This window comes from Channa argus, chromosome 1 (assembly GCF_033026475.1).
Source record: "Channa argus isolate prfri chromosome 1, Channa argus male v1.0, whole genome shotgun sequence".
In the NCBI taxonomy this organism is placed as follows: domain Eukaryota; kingdom Metazoa; phylum Chordata; class Actinopteri; order Anabantiformes; family Channidae; genus Channa; species Channa argus.
In genome coordinates, this window is record NC_090197.1 from 11233910 (window position 1) to 11251181 (window position 17272).

Genomic DNA, 17272 nt, shown 5'->3' on the forward strand with positions numbered 1-17272 from the left:
TATAGCAGATAAACACACTGTTGAATCTATGCTTTTCTCATGTGTTTGGTTTTGGAATGGCTGGGAAAAAAACTTTTTCAAATGCAAAATATTGCGGTTGATCCAAAATGCACATAAATACAAATCTTGATTCCCTGCCCTAGTACAATAACTGCGGCTCCTCGTGATCGAAACATGCTGCATGTCCCCAAATCCACATCAAATGTAGGATGTTTAACATGAGATACAACACAAGACAAGATATGTCATGTAAATGTGTGTAAGGTCAGAGACTAGTCGGCGTGTGTGTGTGTGCGCTTCTCATCAAGCATTAATGAGGTCTACTCTCATAGCACAGTGAGTGGGGAAGGTTAACCCTGTCAGCTGACCTGCAGGTCCCTTTACAAGTCACACGAAACATGATAGGACTATGGTTGGAGACCTAATGCGAAACGTGACGTGATTGGAGCGTGGAGATCATATGAGCTGGAAAATGTGCTCAGCTACATGCCGTAGTAGAAATGACAACCTGACAATGTGACAATGTCCCTTTACAAGTCACACGAAACATGATAGGACTATGGTTGGAGACCTAATGCGAAATGTGACATGATTGGAGCCTGGAGATCATATGAGCTGGAAAATGTGCTCAGCTACATGCCGTAGTAGAAATGACAACCTGACAATGTGATTTGGTTCTGCAAACATAACTAAAAATATTTTAGCACCTCCATTGGCCTTTCTGCTTTTTAAGATTCAGCCGGCCTCTGATAAGGTGACGTTTTCTGCTCACATGCCACGTAATATGTTCAGTGAGTTTGATTCAGCAACAATCTGTGGAGTGTGCAGCAAGTAGTTTTTGATCAGATATGATGAATGAGATTTCCCTTCTTCCCTGCAGATTATTGTCCTGTGGAACTGTGACAAGCCTCTTCCAGCAAAGCACCGCTGGCCCGCCACCTCAGTGCCTGTCATCGTCATTGAGGGGGAGAATAAGGTGAGCCCACACACACACACACACACACACACACACACACACAGACACACACACACACACACAGAAATCCAGTGAGTTCTTGTGATTTGGACTGAATTGTTTCTGTAGTGCAGTCCAACATTTTTTGACGGAGAACAGAATCAGTGGTCTGTTTAGCTGATTTCATTGCCTTGTACTCACAGAGCAGTTTTCTGTTGACTGTTCTTTTCTTGAAGCTCCTTGAATTTCTGTGACAGCCTTAAAAAAATTACATCAGTCAAGTATTTCTCCAACCGGGGATTTAACTTTTCATCCCGCTGTATCAGTTCCTGGACCCTGGCATTCGAGTTTGCGGTTGTGGTTTATCTTGTACTGTTTGTAAGTCTTAATCATGTTGCACCAAGTTCTCGTGGTTTCTTCATTCTTCTCCTGAATCTGCTGTTGCAGACTGATGGTGTGTTGATCCAGCGCTTGACTCTCACGCTTCTTCACTCTGCATCGTTCTTCCACGGGATCCTGCCGTGACATTTTCTGCAGGAGATCCTTTACCCTCTGCTCCCACACAATATTTTGCTGGCTCACGGTTGTTGTTTCAGCCTTCGTTCTCTTGTATTTATCCTCCAATTCAGTTTGATCTTTAAATTTCAGGTGAATGTCCCTCATTTCCTGCTGGAGGTTCTGGTTGTATTGGATTAGATGTTGTTTCTCCTCTTGAGCAGGCTTATACTTTTTCTCCTTGGCTGCCTGCGTCTGCAGCTTTAGGCACAAGTCATGCACTTGCTTCTCAAGGAAAGTTTTTAAAGTCTTTTGATTCTGTCTGTTTTTAGGTCATTATATTTATGCTGCAAGCTTGGCACCGAATTTACTGGCTTGGAGATTCACGATGCCATTCCGTTGTTTCATGGCTTCTGTTTACCCACTTGCCAGGGAAAACTTTCTTTTTTTTTTTTTTACTTTCTTGAAACTTTATTTACAGATTAGAAGATACATTCTATACAGGGTGACCTAAACATAACCAAAAAAAAAAAAAAAGTTACATCTAGGAACATTTAGGCATCAACAGAGCCACCAGGTACCACAACACTGTGATGGAGGTGCACAATTAATCTGGAAACTAGAGTATGTGTTGATTAAAAAAAGATGCGTGCGCGCACACACACACATGCACACACACACACACACACACACACACAGTCTCATCTCATCTCAGAGGCGTAACCACTATCATTTCTAATGACACTGCTCAAACTGTAAAGCCACTGTACTGTATCTTTTGATTCAGTCTGAGAGTTTCTGGGAGTTAATGAGTTTCGATTTGTGCTGCAGAGATTTCATTAAAAGACAGTTTGGGTGGTTTTAATTGAAGTTCAGTAATGGGAACAATATACACTGAGAAAAAGACTAAAGCATATTGTTAGGAAAGACAAAGAGCCATAATAGGTAAGTGCATATGCGTAGTAGCTTTTTAAAAACGGATTTAATGCGGTTGATTCCTACGTTTAACACTAACTAAATATTTAAGTGAAGACACCAATATCTCTGGAGGAATAAACAGAGATGTAATACACAGTATAAATATGCACAGCACGCACATGTGCATGTTTTATTTAAGAAAATGCGAGGTTTGATGTTTCTTTTGTGTATTTACGGTAATAACAATTCATCAATGATTTAATTTGTAAATTACTTTTTGGAGTTCATGAGTAAGAATTTGGGCTACAAAATGAAAATAGCGGCATCACATCCTTAGAGTTTCAAATTAATACTCAGGTATTCAATTTATAGTTATATACAATAATCACAACTGCAAATATACCTGAGATGCAACAGCACTAGAGAGTTTCGTGCATTTCTACTTCAAAATGAACCAAAATCAATTGTCTAATCCACCGAGTCGTGTTTTCACCGTTGTTTTTTTCTTTTCCTTTTAACTTATATTTTTCTAAAATCTCTCACAGAGGAAAACATTTACATGTACACACAAAGAAAACCACGCACTACAGTGTGAGCAAAGGCCTAAATATAACTCTGCACTTTGTTTATCATGCTGCTTTACAAGCAGGCGCCAATTTTCTCTGCACATCAATGTAGCATTATCATGTTTTTTTTGTAGTGCTCTTAAGACTTACAGGTTTTTTAGCGAGTTAACCCTCCAGCCAGACACAAACATGCCTCAGTGGCATTTATTGTGACAAGCTCATTAGGCTTTTTACGCTCTGCCCTGCGGAGGGGTTTCTGTGTTTATTTTCACGTCCCTGTGACCTCTCTTTGCGTAAGTCAAAGTCCAGACATGGACACACATGGAGATATTTGCTTTTTTGAGGAAACGGATTAGAAGCAGGATCTGGATGCTCATCTGTATTCTGAAAGATCAGACTCATCTGCTGATTTCCTCTGCTTCCTCGCTCCCAAGGACTTAACTTCACCTGCCAATCAGAGGAAGTGGTTTTCACATCAATGTCAGTCACCTGGCGGTGCTCTGGGTTTATGGTTCACGTCTCCATGTGGCTCCGAGTGGTTCCTTCCAAGCTGTCAATCACAGGGGGAGGGCTCAGTGTCGAGCTTTGTGTCTGAGAAAAGCGAGCAGAAATGGCTTAGTGCACTGATGGTGTGTGTGTGTGTGTGTGCCAGACAGCCTGTGGTTTGTTGTGGTTGTAACAGGCTCTGTGTTTACTGTGGCGAGCCAAGCTGTGTTCTTCCACCCCACGGAGGAAGAAAGAGAGAACGTTTTCATCCTTTTCGCCTTCCCCCCACACCCCCAATGCTTTATTCTTCATCCCCGCTCTCTTTCATCCTCTTCCTGTGACTCACAGACCCTTCCCACCCGCCTCATCTTTATCATTTCTCTTTATAATTCGTTTTTTTTTTTTTTTCCTTTTCATCATCACATCATTCTCTCCTTTCTCTGCTTTGCTTTGCTTTTTTGGCAGAATCTCCTCAGGATTGTAGCCAGAATTTCAAAAGTAGTCCGGCCATCAGCGTACATTCCCTCATTTCACTCCTTTTACCTCCTATTTTCAGAAGGATTAAGATTACTCATTTTACTCAAAAGTTTAATTTAATTTCCTTAAATTTTATTCTACACAGTTAAGAATAATTTTCCTCAGTCTCAGTTTAATTTTTCCACTTACAGAATATATATGTATATATAAAAATAAAAATAAACTATGGAGTTTAAAGGAGACTGAGGTTGAAAAATACCAGAATGCCACAGTTTCTCCACAGTTTCATCACCATGTGCTGTGATAAGCCTGGTAAATTCTATATTTTGGTAATTGTCAAATTCTCTGGAAAAAATAAACAATGAGCTGATAAACTGTATCTTATTAGTCTGTGCCCCGGGGCTCTGGTATTTTAAAAAACATTAAATCACCGAGCCACACTGTTGCAGTGGGTGTGACGTTCTTTCATTTCAATGAACGCGCGCACTGTGGTTCATTTTACTGCATCCCTCATTCACCGTCCTGCTGCTACTCACTCAAGCGTTAAGTGTGTATTCCACAACTCAAAATAGTCCATACGCACACACACACTTTTTACTCCCGTTTGTGAAAACGACAGAACCAAGCTGTTCGGTAAATTACCGAGCCTTTTTTTTTTTTTTTTTTTTTTAATAATAAAAGTTCAACCATATATGTGAGGCCTATTTTTTAAATGTGTCTCCAGGAGGAAAGAAAAACAACAAGTCCCATCGTTTCCTCCTTCTGTCCTTCCCTCTGTCGTCCTCTCTTGTATCTCCGGCTTGGCAGCCAAAAGCTCGTTTATGACTGTTGGTTTAAGCTGTGTGAGGATCCCAGCAGTGCTTAATATGGTTCACACACACACACACACTGGTGGTCCTACTCTCTCTCCCTTTCAGCTGCTGTCCTTTCGAGAGGAGCTGAAGTGCTGGAGGCAGGTTTCCTGCTGTAGGGGCTCACATTCCTGTAGAGAACCAGGAAGCCCCAGGCTAATATGTCTCACTCCTAACATTATAAACCATCTGAGGGTTCATAGACACCACCAGCCTCTCATCCTCTCCTTTGTCTCTTCTCCCTTTCTTGCTGTTTGCCACTTTCTTCCCTCCTGTCTCTTGTCTTGTTGTCGTCCTTTTCACTTCCTGCTGTTATTCCTTCTGTAGAAAATAAGTGGAATACGTGTAGTAGAGAGACGGTATAGTTCAGTTTGCCCCTTTATGCCTGCAGGAGATTAAAGCAGTGACGACACTTGAAATGAGATGGAGGTTACCGCTTCTCCGCTCTCGTTATCGCTCTACTTTTCCTCATCTGTGAGCACAACCGTCACTCAGGCTCATCGGCTCTTTCACCCTGTTTGACTGCAACCAGGAGCAGTCAAAACCTTCAGCCTCTGGAGTATTTTTGGAGGGAGGAGAAGTAGAAGGCACTTGGCCAGACCACCCGCTGACATCAGCATTGTGTGTGATGAAGTGGGAGCAAGGAAGGTGGAAGTATAGATGTAAATTTAAGCTCAGAAAGTCTCACATTATCCCAGTTTAAGCCCCTAAAACAGTATTAAAAGCACCTGTCATTTGTTTTGGGTTTTTCTATCTCTGATATCTACAAGCAACATATTATATTTATGTTATTATTTTTCTTAGTAAATGAGCTCATGCTTCCATCAAAGTTGGAATCCACAAAACTGATGGATCTGTAAATCAGAGTAAAATTTAAAGGACAGCATCAGTTATTTAATACAATAATCGTCAAAATTGAATCTTCTCCACTCACGGACTCATACGTTCATTGATGCCATTGACCTCCGTTGTCGTCCCAAAAACCATTAAAAACACATCAGCCCGGATAAATATTTTTTTTGTCTTCATTCTGAAAAGCGAGACCCTTGTGTATATAATGTCCCCAATCTTCGTAGTTCCCGTATCTTCACATTAAATGGGCTATTTACTGGCAGAAAAACAACGAAGCACTGAATTAGAGCTTGCGATGTGCCCTGCGGTAAATCGAATCGAATGGTCTTCTGTTTTGAAATTTTTTGAAAACAATAGTTTTTATGTTTAACGTCTGTAAACGGACTCATAACATAACCAAATCAGCTGCCATTGAATGAATAGTTACGCTCATTATCAGCTCATAGTTACAAAAGGGGATGGCTGTACTATACATATTGGGATGTAATGGTAAGTGAAAGTCTCTGTAGAGGAGGTCAGCGCATGCGAGTTGGTGTCTAAACACAGGAAACAAGAGGCACCAGTTTGTGTCCCTTTTGACATCAATAGTACATGCGGTTCATTTAGTTTAATCTTCCCCATGAATAATGGCGCATGATGACAACATACTGAGCCCACCAGTTATCAGTTAAGTGAGAATAAAATCCAACGAGCACTGGATTTCTACACACTCCCAGCACTGTGTTTATTAGAAATGCAATATTTGGATTCTTGTGAATAGTTGACTTCTTTTTGTGTGTTGATTACATAAAACGTGCAGTCTGAAGTAGAGTTTGTCGGCAATTACAGAAATCATGACTTGGAGCACTAGAGTGGATAACAAGCTTGAGACAGGTTGACAGTAAATTCTCAAGTGTATTCTTGCCTTTTCCTTGGTGTTTGTTTCTGCGCTCAGCTGCAGGAGTGAAGAAAACGAGTCGAGCGGGGGCTCGCTGCAGGAACGCAGCAGGCAGACAATGTCAGAAGTTGCTAGAAGAAAGAGGTCAAAACTGAGTATTCTTAAATGTAAATGTAACAGCTTTTGGGTACAGGTGGTGATTTTAAAAGAGCAGGTATTCTAACAAAGGCGCGACCTTCACAGCGGTGCTGAATAACAGGCTTTCCAGGCCTGCGTGCATGCATGTGTATCTGCATTCATTAGAGCTGTGCCTTCACGGGATGTTTCTCATTTGTGTGGGAGATAGTTGGGAGTTCACCTACACATCCAGCTCAGACAAACGCTCTTTGTCAATGAAAACCTGCTGCTTTCTCATCCGAGTGCCTTTCATCACAGCAACAGACCAAACACTTCCTGTCTGAATATCCACAATATCCTCAAGATGTTGGGTTTTTTTTTTTTTTTTTCCATCCACCCACCAGGCTCCAGCCACACATCACTCTCTCTGCTTTCAGTTTGGTTTAATCTGATTTTAAATTCTTTATACATATTCTGCTTTCGACAGTACAGGAGAAATAAAGTGAATTTGTGCCATATGTAGGGGGGCATGACTCACACTGTGTCTTGTTTATATGTTTTTATTGATTTTAAAAAAGAAAGGAAACCCTGGAGCAGTAATAGAACTTGTATCAGCACTCTATCACTTGGAAACAACAGGGAGCAGCATGCAGTGAAGCACAGAATATGGTCTTTCCTCTTTTTCTCTCTATGCTGCTCTTTCGTTGAGCTGGGGCTTCCTGGTGCTCTCCTGAATCCCGTGAATTTATGAGCAGTAATTAAAAATGCATACGGATAGATATTGGAAGCAAAAGGAGTTTGTGTTGTAAAATTGATGTCTAGGTGAAGCTCTCTTTACCAGTGGATCCACTCTCCAGCTTTACCTATGTATGGTTCATGAGCACCGGGAAGTTGGAGGAATGAGAACTGTAGGTGATGAGTATTTTTGCACTAACCATGAACCATATGACTATTTGGATGTGATGGGGTTCAGGCATAGTGATTAAACCCCCCCAAAAAAGAATCTTCTGTTCCCTCAGCTCCATGGAGCAGGTCAGCCATTTTGTTTTTGTTTTTTTAGTGCACAAAGAAGCAACTGTTTTCACCAAACAATACACAGCCGTCACAACTGACTGGAGCATTTAGCCGCTAAAGACGTTTCCTTTAGGAGTTGATGGCGCGTGAGACAAAGTAAAAAACAAACAAACAAAAAAGAACGCCAGTAGCAGGACATGTTGCCCCTCTGCCTGATGTGCACAACTGTTATCAAAGACGTTCTCCAAATGCCCCAGTAATGCATTGTGGGTAAAATGCGAACTGACCTCCTATAAACAGTGGGAGCACCAAAATGAAAGGAGACAGAAATGTTGTTTATGTGTGTGTTTGTGGTCATGTTCCATCTCTTTGTGGCCACACTTTGGATAGTTTTGGTTTTGTCTTGGTTTTTGCTGGTTTCAGGGGTCTGAGGCTAATGCCCGGGGGCCTCCTGATCTCTCGGTCTCTCTTCTGAAATCCATCCTTGACAATCACTTGTCCTTCGCCTCTGTTATAAAATTCTTTCCTGTTGCCTCCTCCTGGAGTTCTCCCAGGCATGTCCACCTAGGAGGCGACCCTGGGGTGGATCCAGATCATGCTGCATGAAGGGATGGCACTGTCTTTCTTGCTGCTTGGGGAGAAAGACCCCTCCGCTACCTTGCTGTGTCTGCCACTGCGACTGTTTAAAAAATAAAATAAAGAAAGAAATGCAGCCATCCCAATATTACAGTGGATACAATATCAAATAATTGGAAAGAAACTCTCATAGAATGTTTCCATGGAAACAATATCACGTTCAATCAAGTTCAATGGAGGCTGTCATCTGTGTGAATCAACACCTCCACACCGTCAGTTTGGAAAATATGCAGTGTGATGAAAAAAGGACGACATGTACAAGATCTGAGTCCTCCACTGCAGAGAGTTTTACTTCGTTTTTCAGATGTTTCCTGTAGACCTTCAGTTATTTAAGCAATTTAAATGTGCACAGTACAACCCACGTTTTAATGCCGTTTCCAAAGGCAGATCCAGATGTGTTCATTTTAATTATGGGGTTTTTAATCTCTATTTCTCCCCGTGCAGGTGATGAGCAGCCGCTTCCTGCCCTACGAGACCATAGTGACTGATGCTGTCCTCAGCCTGGATGAAGATACTGTGTTGTCCACCACAGAGGTACCTTCAAATATAATAAAGTTGGTAAAATAGAGTAAGAATTGAACATTCTTCTTTCTCTCTTTTCTTCCTCGGTACGCTGGTCCCCCTGAGACAAAACTAAGTTGCGCACTCTCTCAATTGCATTTTCTCTCAATCTTTTATCTCTTTTTTGTTTGTCCCTTGTGTTTTCAAGTTATCGCTCTGCAACTTGATTTTTAAAATTGCCTAAACTGCTCTAACTTTAACTCCCAGGGCCTTATCTTTTCCCTATTTCTCATCTGCTTTTTTCCCTCCTCTCTCTCCTCCTCTTTTCTTTTTCTTTCTCATGTTTTTGACGCTTTTACTCACACTGTAGCTCTTAAATCCCCCATTCGATGGTTCCTGTTTTTCCTGGGGACATGTTTTGGCGCAGCACCATGGGAAGCCAGATGCTGCTTTGAACAGTGTAGAATTAGATCTCATAAGGACTGTTTGTGCCGAGGATCAAGATGGCAAGGCAGAACTGGCATCCGAGGGGAAAATCCAAGCCCCAAAAACCGAATCGACCCATGTTCCTTATGTGAAGATGGTTGGATCATGAACACAAACAGTCCCCAAAGTTTTAGACCTCGGGGAACATCAATGCCAGTGCAAGTTAAGAAATAAATTAGTGCTATAACACAATCAGAGAACCATTTCCCAGTCCATTCATCCTGCCAATCATATGCAAACCCTTAAGAGCACAGCTCAGAAGTCCTATTAGAGGCGTTTTTAATCTTTCACCAACAGCAAAGGTTTTGTTTTGTCTTGTCTGTTGTCTTCTAGTGAAGTTAGGTGAGGATAAAAGTTGCCCTTCACAGTCCAACATGCCTACTTTTTGGGACCGATGATGATTTACTGATGTATCAAGGCGACACACATCAAAATAATTTATCCTACAGCCACTTATTTATTTATTTATTTTGCAAGCAAAAGAACAGAAAGACTCTGAGCTTGTCTTCTTTCCCTTCAGGACCTATTCACGCTGGCAGGAAAAGCAGATAGGAATGATGTGTTTTATGTTTTATGGTGGTTTTTAACTCAAGTGTTCATTAATATAAGCACCCCCATTGCAGTATAGCTTGGTAATATGCGGCGTAATGGAGAGCAGGCTGTTTGTGGAGCTGCTGAGGCCTTTTTGATGTTTTCGTCTTAATTATTTGATTGAACGCTTTGATCGTCGCCACAGAAGTTGGCTGCAGGCAGCTGCTTAGGAAAGACTGCTTTATGTTTGATGAGGTTTTGCCTCTGTTGTATTTTCCGTGAAATGTGTGTGAGCGAGCAGCTCCTTTATTAGTTCTCCTCGTCCTTTTTTCCTTACGTAATATATACTGTAGATAACTTAAAATGACATAATTCAACCACATAATCTCAAGGGAAACTATTTGTCATTTTTCCTAAAGGCAGCAAACGTGATGTACCACTTTCTAGTAATGCATCCTTTAGAGAACTAATTACTTTACAAAGGGTAACAAAGAGTTTATGCATACGCCAAAGATTCTGCGCCATCATATATAAAAGCTGTATCTCTCTCCGTACAGGTGGACTTTGCCTTTACAATCTGGCAGAGCTTTCCAGAACGGATCGTAGGTTACCCCGCCCGGAGCCACTTCTGGGACAGCAACAAGGAGCGCTGGGGCTACACATCCAAATGGACCAATGACTACTCAATGGTGCTGACTGGGGCCGCCATCTACCACAGGTACAGTAAATACTTCACATCATCTTCCTTTGATCTCTAAAACTTTGCTCCCATGCTGTACAGCTGTTTACAATCATGTGAATCATCCAAGTCTTTCTGTTTTATTCTGCTCTGCTGTTTTTTTTTTTTTTTTTTTTCCCTGCTCCTTATTTCTGTTCTGATCCTCCTTTGTTACACAGGGATCGCAGCTTTGCTCTTCTCTGCTCTCCAGTGTTCAGTTGTCTTTCTTTTGATACAACACTTTGATGCAGTGATCTGTAGATTATGAAAGTAGGCGTGATGTTCTGCGTAGCACAGCCTCAGGAAACAATGCTTTGACACGGGGTATGTTTTATCCAAAAAATGTCAATTTGTCTGCTACGCACTGTTGCACACTTCCGGCATTTTGTTCAACTACAGCCTTGTCAGCTTTAATATGGCTTCACCCAGCTGTGATGGGAGCAGTCCATTAGGCTGAAGTCAGCCAATCGCTGCAGCCTAAAGCTTAATCACTTCAATAAGTTCAGTCCGTCCAGGGATTTGAACAATTAGTGCAAAGGAAAGGAACTGAGTCGAGTTAAATCCAAACGCTTCAACCTGAAACATGAAGGTGTCCAAATGTTTTGATGCATTTTAAAGAAGTTATTCACACAGGTTTTGTGTAATTATACAATATATTTGATATCACATTAAACATTATACTATTTATTGCCTGCACTTGGGAAGATGAAATATTCTTTTTTTTAACATATCTACCCTTTTTGTCCTACAAATGAATAAAATATCATTGTTGTGTCCAGCATAAACACGCTATCAGTTCTCCGTTCTCACAAGGACTGACTCACCTAGTTCAATTCCTTCATCCTACTTTGTCTGCTTTCTTTCTTCTACCAGATATTACCATTATCTGTACACCAACTACTTGCCTACTAGTCTAAAGAGCATGGTGGACCAGCTGGCCAATTGTGAGGACATCCTGATGAACTTCCTGGTCTCTGCTGTCACCAAGCTGCCGCCCATCAAAGTCACACAGAAGAAACAGTATAAGGAGACTATGATGGGACAGGTAAGAGTGTACTTGAATCCCTTCTCATTACTAGCTCCGTGTCAATTTTGTGAATATTTTATGGAGAGAACTTATTAAAAGAGCTGGTAAGTTAAAACAGGACGGCCGCCAGTTGAGAGAATTGGTCTGCACTAAAGTAACCCTCATTACAGCATATGATGGAGCTAGTAACGATTTTACAACCTTGGACATGAAGCAGCCGTATTATATAATCCTCTTTGATTTTTGTCCTTGTGAACAGCGCGTATTATTCTCTTAAAATTCAGTGGTAAACAGGGCAAGGCACTACCAAAAGCACTGAGAGACGTAGAACCATCTAAAAAGTATTGCGTCATAGTTTCGTGTCCAACCTCCAAAATAAAATAGGGTCCAGACGATGATTTACTGAGACACTGGAATCGTCAATCGTCGGTTCAGTAATGGCTTTCTCTTGTCACTGTGGCTGACGCTTGACTATGACGAATGAATGAATGCACACGATTGTCACGGCCTCTTTCATACAGTGAGAATGTCTCTTCCCCAACAACGCTGAAAACTTGTTTCCTTTCGGATGGGGCCCTAACCTAATAAATCTTATATAGTATAATAGTAAAAATAAATAGTATAATAAATCTCGCATACTCACATTTCAAATGCGTTAACATTGCAGTCGATTCACAGCGGGTATGAAGTAGGAATTCAACCATTTATCCAACACTTTAAGCTAATTATTCAAATGTTTCTGTTCACCCGCTAACTAGTTTTCTTAAGAGCTCAATTGTAAAATATGATTTTACTGTGCAGCCTATTGTGTCTTGCAGGTTATTGTGTTCCTAATCCTATTTGGGTGTTTATTTTTCCTCCTGAACACAAATAAAATCATGATTTCTAATTTTCTAATTAGTTAGGTACTCCAGTCTTTCCACATACCCCCTGGCAACTGCAGAAGTAGCCTCCCTCTGGAGTACAATTATGCCTGATTGGGAATCACTGATGTAAAGCAATAATTATTCATAATTGGAAACATGATTCTAAAGCGGTCTTCCTTCCTCTTGTTCATTTCCACCAGTCTTCAAGGGCTTCTCGCTGGGCCGATCCAGACCACTTCGCCCAGCGACAGACCTGCATGAACAAGTTCGCCAGCTGGTTTGGCGCCATGCCGCTGGTCCACTCACAGATGCGACTGGACCCCGTCCTGTTCAAGGACCAGGTTTCCATCCTCCGCAAGAAATACAGGGACATCGAAAGGCTCTGACAGGACCGGCGCCCCCTCTGGGGAGACCCCATGCAGGGGGAGGCGCGAGAGAAAGACTCTGTGGAAGTTAGGAGTAGTCGGACTACAGCAGGATGGACGGGGAGCGACACAGCTCTGTCTTCCACTCAGCACATTGCCAATGACCACAGCGCTGCTGCTGCCAGAACTTGATGCAGGACAGGATGAATAGGAAACAGCAGATGGCGTTCGGATTTGAAAAACTCAAACAAAGAACACAAACACAGACAGACAAAGAGGAGTACACAAACTGATGGACACGCCAAACAGTACTGTGTGTTTCACAAATGTGCAAACACACAGCACACACTACTGACGACGAGAACACTTGGATAGAATATTTTTTTGTACAACACGAACAAGGACGATATAGACGTTCATGCTCTCTTGGCACATTTGCAGGACCGTAGAAGAGGGGAAGGTGCCTGTGATCGCAAACCTGGCAACCCCACCCACAACAAATCCTACTTATTGCAACCCTCCCTAGTCTGCATCAGGACTTATTACTGGACTCTCACTATCAAACTACTTCTTTATAGCCTGGAGGACCTTCTACAGTTGATTTGATTTTTGTACAAATCAGCTCTCTGTCATCACAGTTGACCCTTTTTCCTATTGTGAAACTTTTTGAATCCTCAGTTCAATATTTTCCTTTTTCAAGACAGAAAATGTAAACTGCAGCGTCTGACCTGTTATTGCAAGGTTTACAAAGCAAAGCAGACATCTTGTCCCTGACATTCTCAGCTATCAACAACACGCGCTCAAGCCTCAAGTCTGAAAACATGCCGTCTTTCCTCTCCTTGGCTCATTCCTTGATGTGCTGATATGGCTTTCATAAATGTCTATCTGCTTCCCTGCTATAGCTGAGACAAGTTAGAAAAACATCTCGTTTCATATCTCATTTTCCCCTCATACTCGCCATGGCAGTTGTACTTTTCTCATCTTTTTTTCCCCCCACTTACTTTCATCATCTTTTATTTTCGCCTTCAAACTCTGTACTTTCACTCTTCTGTGTGTGTCTGTGTGTGCGTGTGTGTGTGTGCATGTTGTGTGTACAGAGCCTTGGCTCATCCAACCATAAGCTCAGGCGGAGTACATTTTCCCTCCGTAGGAATGAGCGAAATGAACATTTCTAGATGAAATGGAGCAGAACGTTGCATTCTAACCAGAGTTGTTTAGCCCATTTATTTCTTCCTGCATGGCCTCAGAGCACCATCCTTACAGGGAGAAAATTTCAGACCATAGCAGGTCTTTAGTGACCAGCGTCATTTCACAGGAGTATTCGGAGTGAGATTTTTAACGCTGAGCGCATCAGTGCCATTCTGACATCAGGGTCTGCCTTTAAAATTGTTTATTGCACATCACGTTGCCTGCATCAGTGTGAGAGGCCTAACCGCTCTCCTGTTGAAATATCAGAGTCATCACTGCGATGTGGCTCCTGCCGCCATGATTTTTTTATTTTTATTTTTTTCCTGTGAGACATCAAGTCCATGGAGCCATTAAATTGACAAAACATTTTCTCCTCCATTTGTCAGGCCAAGATAGGTTTGAGCTTCAATTAAGTAAAACCTATTTCATTTGAAGTGCTGTTTGGCTGCCAGCGGACGAGCCGTTGATGAAACGCCAATTGTCGTGAAAGCAGCGACCCACAAACATGACCTGCAATGTCCACATTAATCCGTCTGACAGTTTGCACCTTAAATTACTTATAGTATTGTTGGGACAACCAGATCAAAATGCTAAAATAACTAGCTATGCCAACCTTTAATTGATCTTTTTTAAGAAAGTGGCTGTCTAAGAAAATGGTGGGATCGTAGCTGTGCTGCTCCACGCTGCCAATCGGTCGACAAACAGTCCACTTACATTTGGTCCGCAGGCACTTGAAAGCAGCGTACTCTAGTGGCCTTGCCGTCAGACTTAATGTCTCACCCAAAGATGTTTTGTGTGCGAGTGTGTGAGAGAATCAGTAGCTGTCATCTACATTGTCAATATCAGTGTCACACATCCAGTGAGGTTTTTTTTTTTAATGCATTTGTTTCTTTTTGTACTACAAGGTTTGTTAAATGTATTTCAAAGCCTTTACAATATCAAAAAGTGATGAGAAGAGTCATATCCTGCTACAGCAATATGACTCTCTCTCACCATATATCATATCCAGCAGGATGCTCATGTTGTGTTTTTTTTTCCATGTCATTGTTTTGAATATCATGTTTGTATTTACAATCTGAGACTTAAGTTTGGAATGTGATTTGTTTACCAGGAGAGATTTATGGTCTGTTTAATCAACTGTATTGGATTCTGGTAAAAAGAAGAAAAGAAAACAAACTCCAGACTTGGTCTGCATCTGGATCCTATTCATCTTCAGAGAACCACACTGTTTGAATCCATGTCATGTCTTTTATGTCCGATAGTTTGAATCACTGTTCATCATCTCACTAGAACCACATCCTCCAGCTTTGCAAAAAACACCTATTATAAGTCCCAGCACCTCTCATCATTATACGTACACATTTATTTTTGGAAAAAACAAAATAGTATGTACGATATGAGATGACATTGTGAGAACATAAGACTGGTTCTGCATCACTGAGGGAAAGTCACTGGTTTTTATTCAATTTCTGTTCCACACGTGCACGTTAATCCATCTAGATGTCAATATACAGCATATATCATGGTTCACTTTGCATTGGTTTTTTAGGAAAACATCCATCACATTTTCTCATACAACTTAATCAGAGCTCCAAGAGCAACTTTCTGGAGTTGCAGTAGAGTTTTAACTCCTGAAAAGATTGCATACACCAGTGATCTAGAATTGGATTGGGCTGCACCATCCTGGCTCTCCATGGGCGTCAAATTGCAAAGTCCCAATAAAAACTACACCAACTGAAACATGGAAAATAATAAGCAGCTGGGTCCCCTGTACCAGATGGAAACATTTTCAGATTCTGCTGTAACATCTTCTCCCCATCCATTACAATAATGGGTCTGAGGCTGTGACAGTTGTTTAAATTACCTCTTTCACAGCTTGGTTTCAAGTCCAATAACTTTGCTAAAGAAACTGACCCATCTTTTTGTTGGCATGTTAGAGCCCAGTCAGAGTGGGATGGATGTGAGCAAAACCCGGAAAACCTCTGCATCTGCTAAAGCACCTATTTTTTGTCTGTCACTTGATCAGGGGGAACTTTATGCAAGTTATCATTGTGGGCTTCAACACAGATGGAGGAAGGTTTACCCAAAATGTGCCAGGCAGTTGGTGTTTATAGTGGCAACGGCTTGTGTTCTTGAAACTAGTCTGTTCTTGATTTGTGCCTTTTACCAACATTTGAGTTCTTGACATGCCAAGCACCGTCTGTCCTAAACTTGTTATTTCCAGTAGACCGGCAGCAATAGCACCATGTACAGGGACTGATCATCCCTGCCTTCATACACTGGATGAGTCACCGCTTCCATTCCCTTAATGTAACACCCTGGTTTCATCTTTGTTTGGACACTGTTGCTAAGGTGACAACGCATGACCACTTCCTGTTTGGGATTATTTATCAGTGATTGGCTGTCTCTCTTTACTAATCAACAGATTATTGTTGATCTGTAAGGATTCAGTCAAGCCCAGCTGTCTTAATGCCTTCTCCTCCCTCCTACCTTGTAATTAACATAAGACTTTTATAGAGGTCACAAATGAAATAGATAAATGCCAATTTTGTAAGAATGATTTATAAAAAAATAAACTCATATTTGATAACTGCATGTCTGTCTTTTTATTAAACATCATGGCAAACTAGTGGAGATGGTTCTCCTTGAGCAGTCAAGAACTGGAAACTGGCATTAAATATCCGGTCAGCAATTTGTTCAACATGTGGAGACCGTTAGCTGATCCAAATAGACCAAGGGATCTATGACGAGCCAATATCTCCCAATATTTCTCAAAGCTCTGGTTCCAATAACCTGTAATTTTAAGCAAATGTTTTACAACTTTTGGAAAAGTCTATTTTCTTGTGCTCATACCTAGACAGCAATCAACATTAGTGGAAAAGAGATTTGAGGTTTAAAGTAAGGTATTAATTAACACAAGGCTCAACTAAAACAACACTTTGCTTTACATTCAACAGTATCAAAAACCAGGATTGGACAATTTAAACAGGAAATCATCCAATTATCTCCTCTTTAGCTCCAACCAAACTACAGCATCACTATCGAGTCTCTTCACATCGATGTGCATCAGAGTACAAGAACCCTTCACAAATTCAATAGGGTGGAAACTACATAATATTATATGTCCTGTAGAGGATTATGAGGATTCATTTTTTCCCTGACACTGTTGCAACATGATAAGGGAGTATGCTGACAAGAACTGATGCTTTGTATTTGTGCTGCTTGCTTTTGTGCTCACACGGTCAACATCAGAGTGTATCCCTGCGCATTTTTATCCGCTTCATCATTTGCAACAGAGTGCATGGACTCAGACCCTGACCTCTGCTTCAGCTGGATGAGAACACAC

General features: G+C 41.4%; 1 protein-coding gene across 2 annotated transcripts in view; it reads left to right on the forward strand.

Annotated features, from left to right (window-relative positions):
* Nucleotides 1-15101, forward strand: part of ext1b (exostosin glycosyltransferase 1b) — a 102784-nt gene extending 87683 nt beyond the window's left edge. Inside the window, exons 7-11 of one of the 2 annotated variants that reach the window (XR_010913810.1) lie at nt 881-976; nt 8689-8778; nt 10320-10480; nt 10660-10804; nt 11354-11494. Coding sequence is in view for 1 of the 2 variants with exons in the window: in XM_067496552.1 (XP_067352653.1) it covers nt 881-976; nt 8689-8778; nt 10320-10480; nt 11354-11525; nt 12574-12759 (705 nt within the window). In the remaining variant the exon portion in view is untranslated. Of the gene's footprint in view, nt 1-880; nt 977-8688; nt 8779-10319; nt 10481-10659; nt 10805-11353; nt 11526-12573 lie in introns of those variants that run through there. The other variant, XM_067496552.1, reaches the window with a different exon arrangement.
* The last annotated feature ends 2171 nt before the right edge of the window (nt 15102-17272 follow it).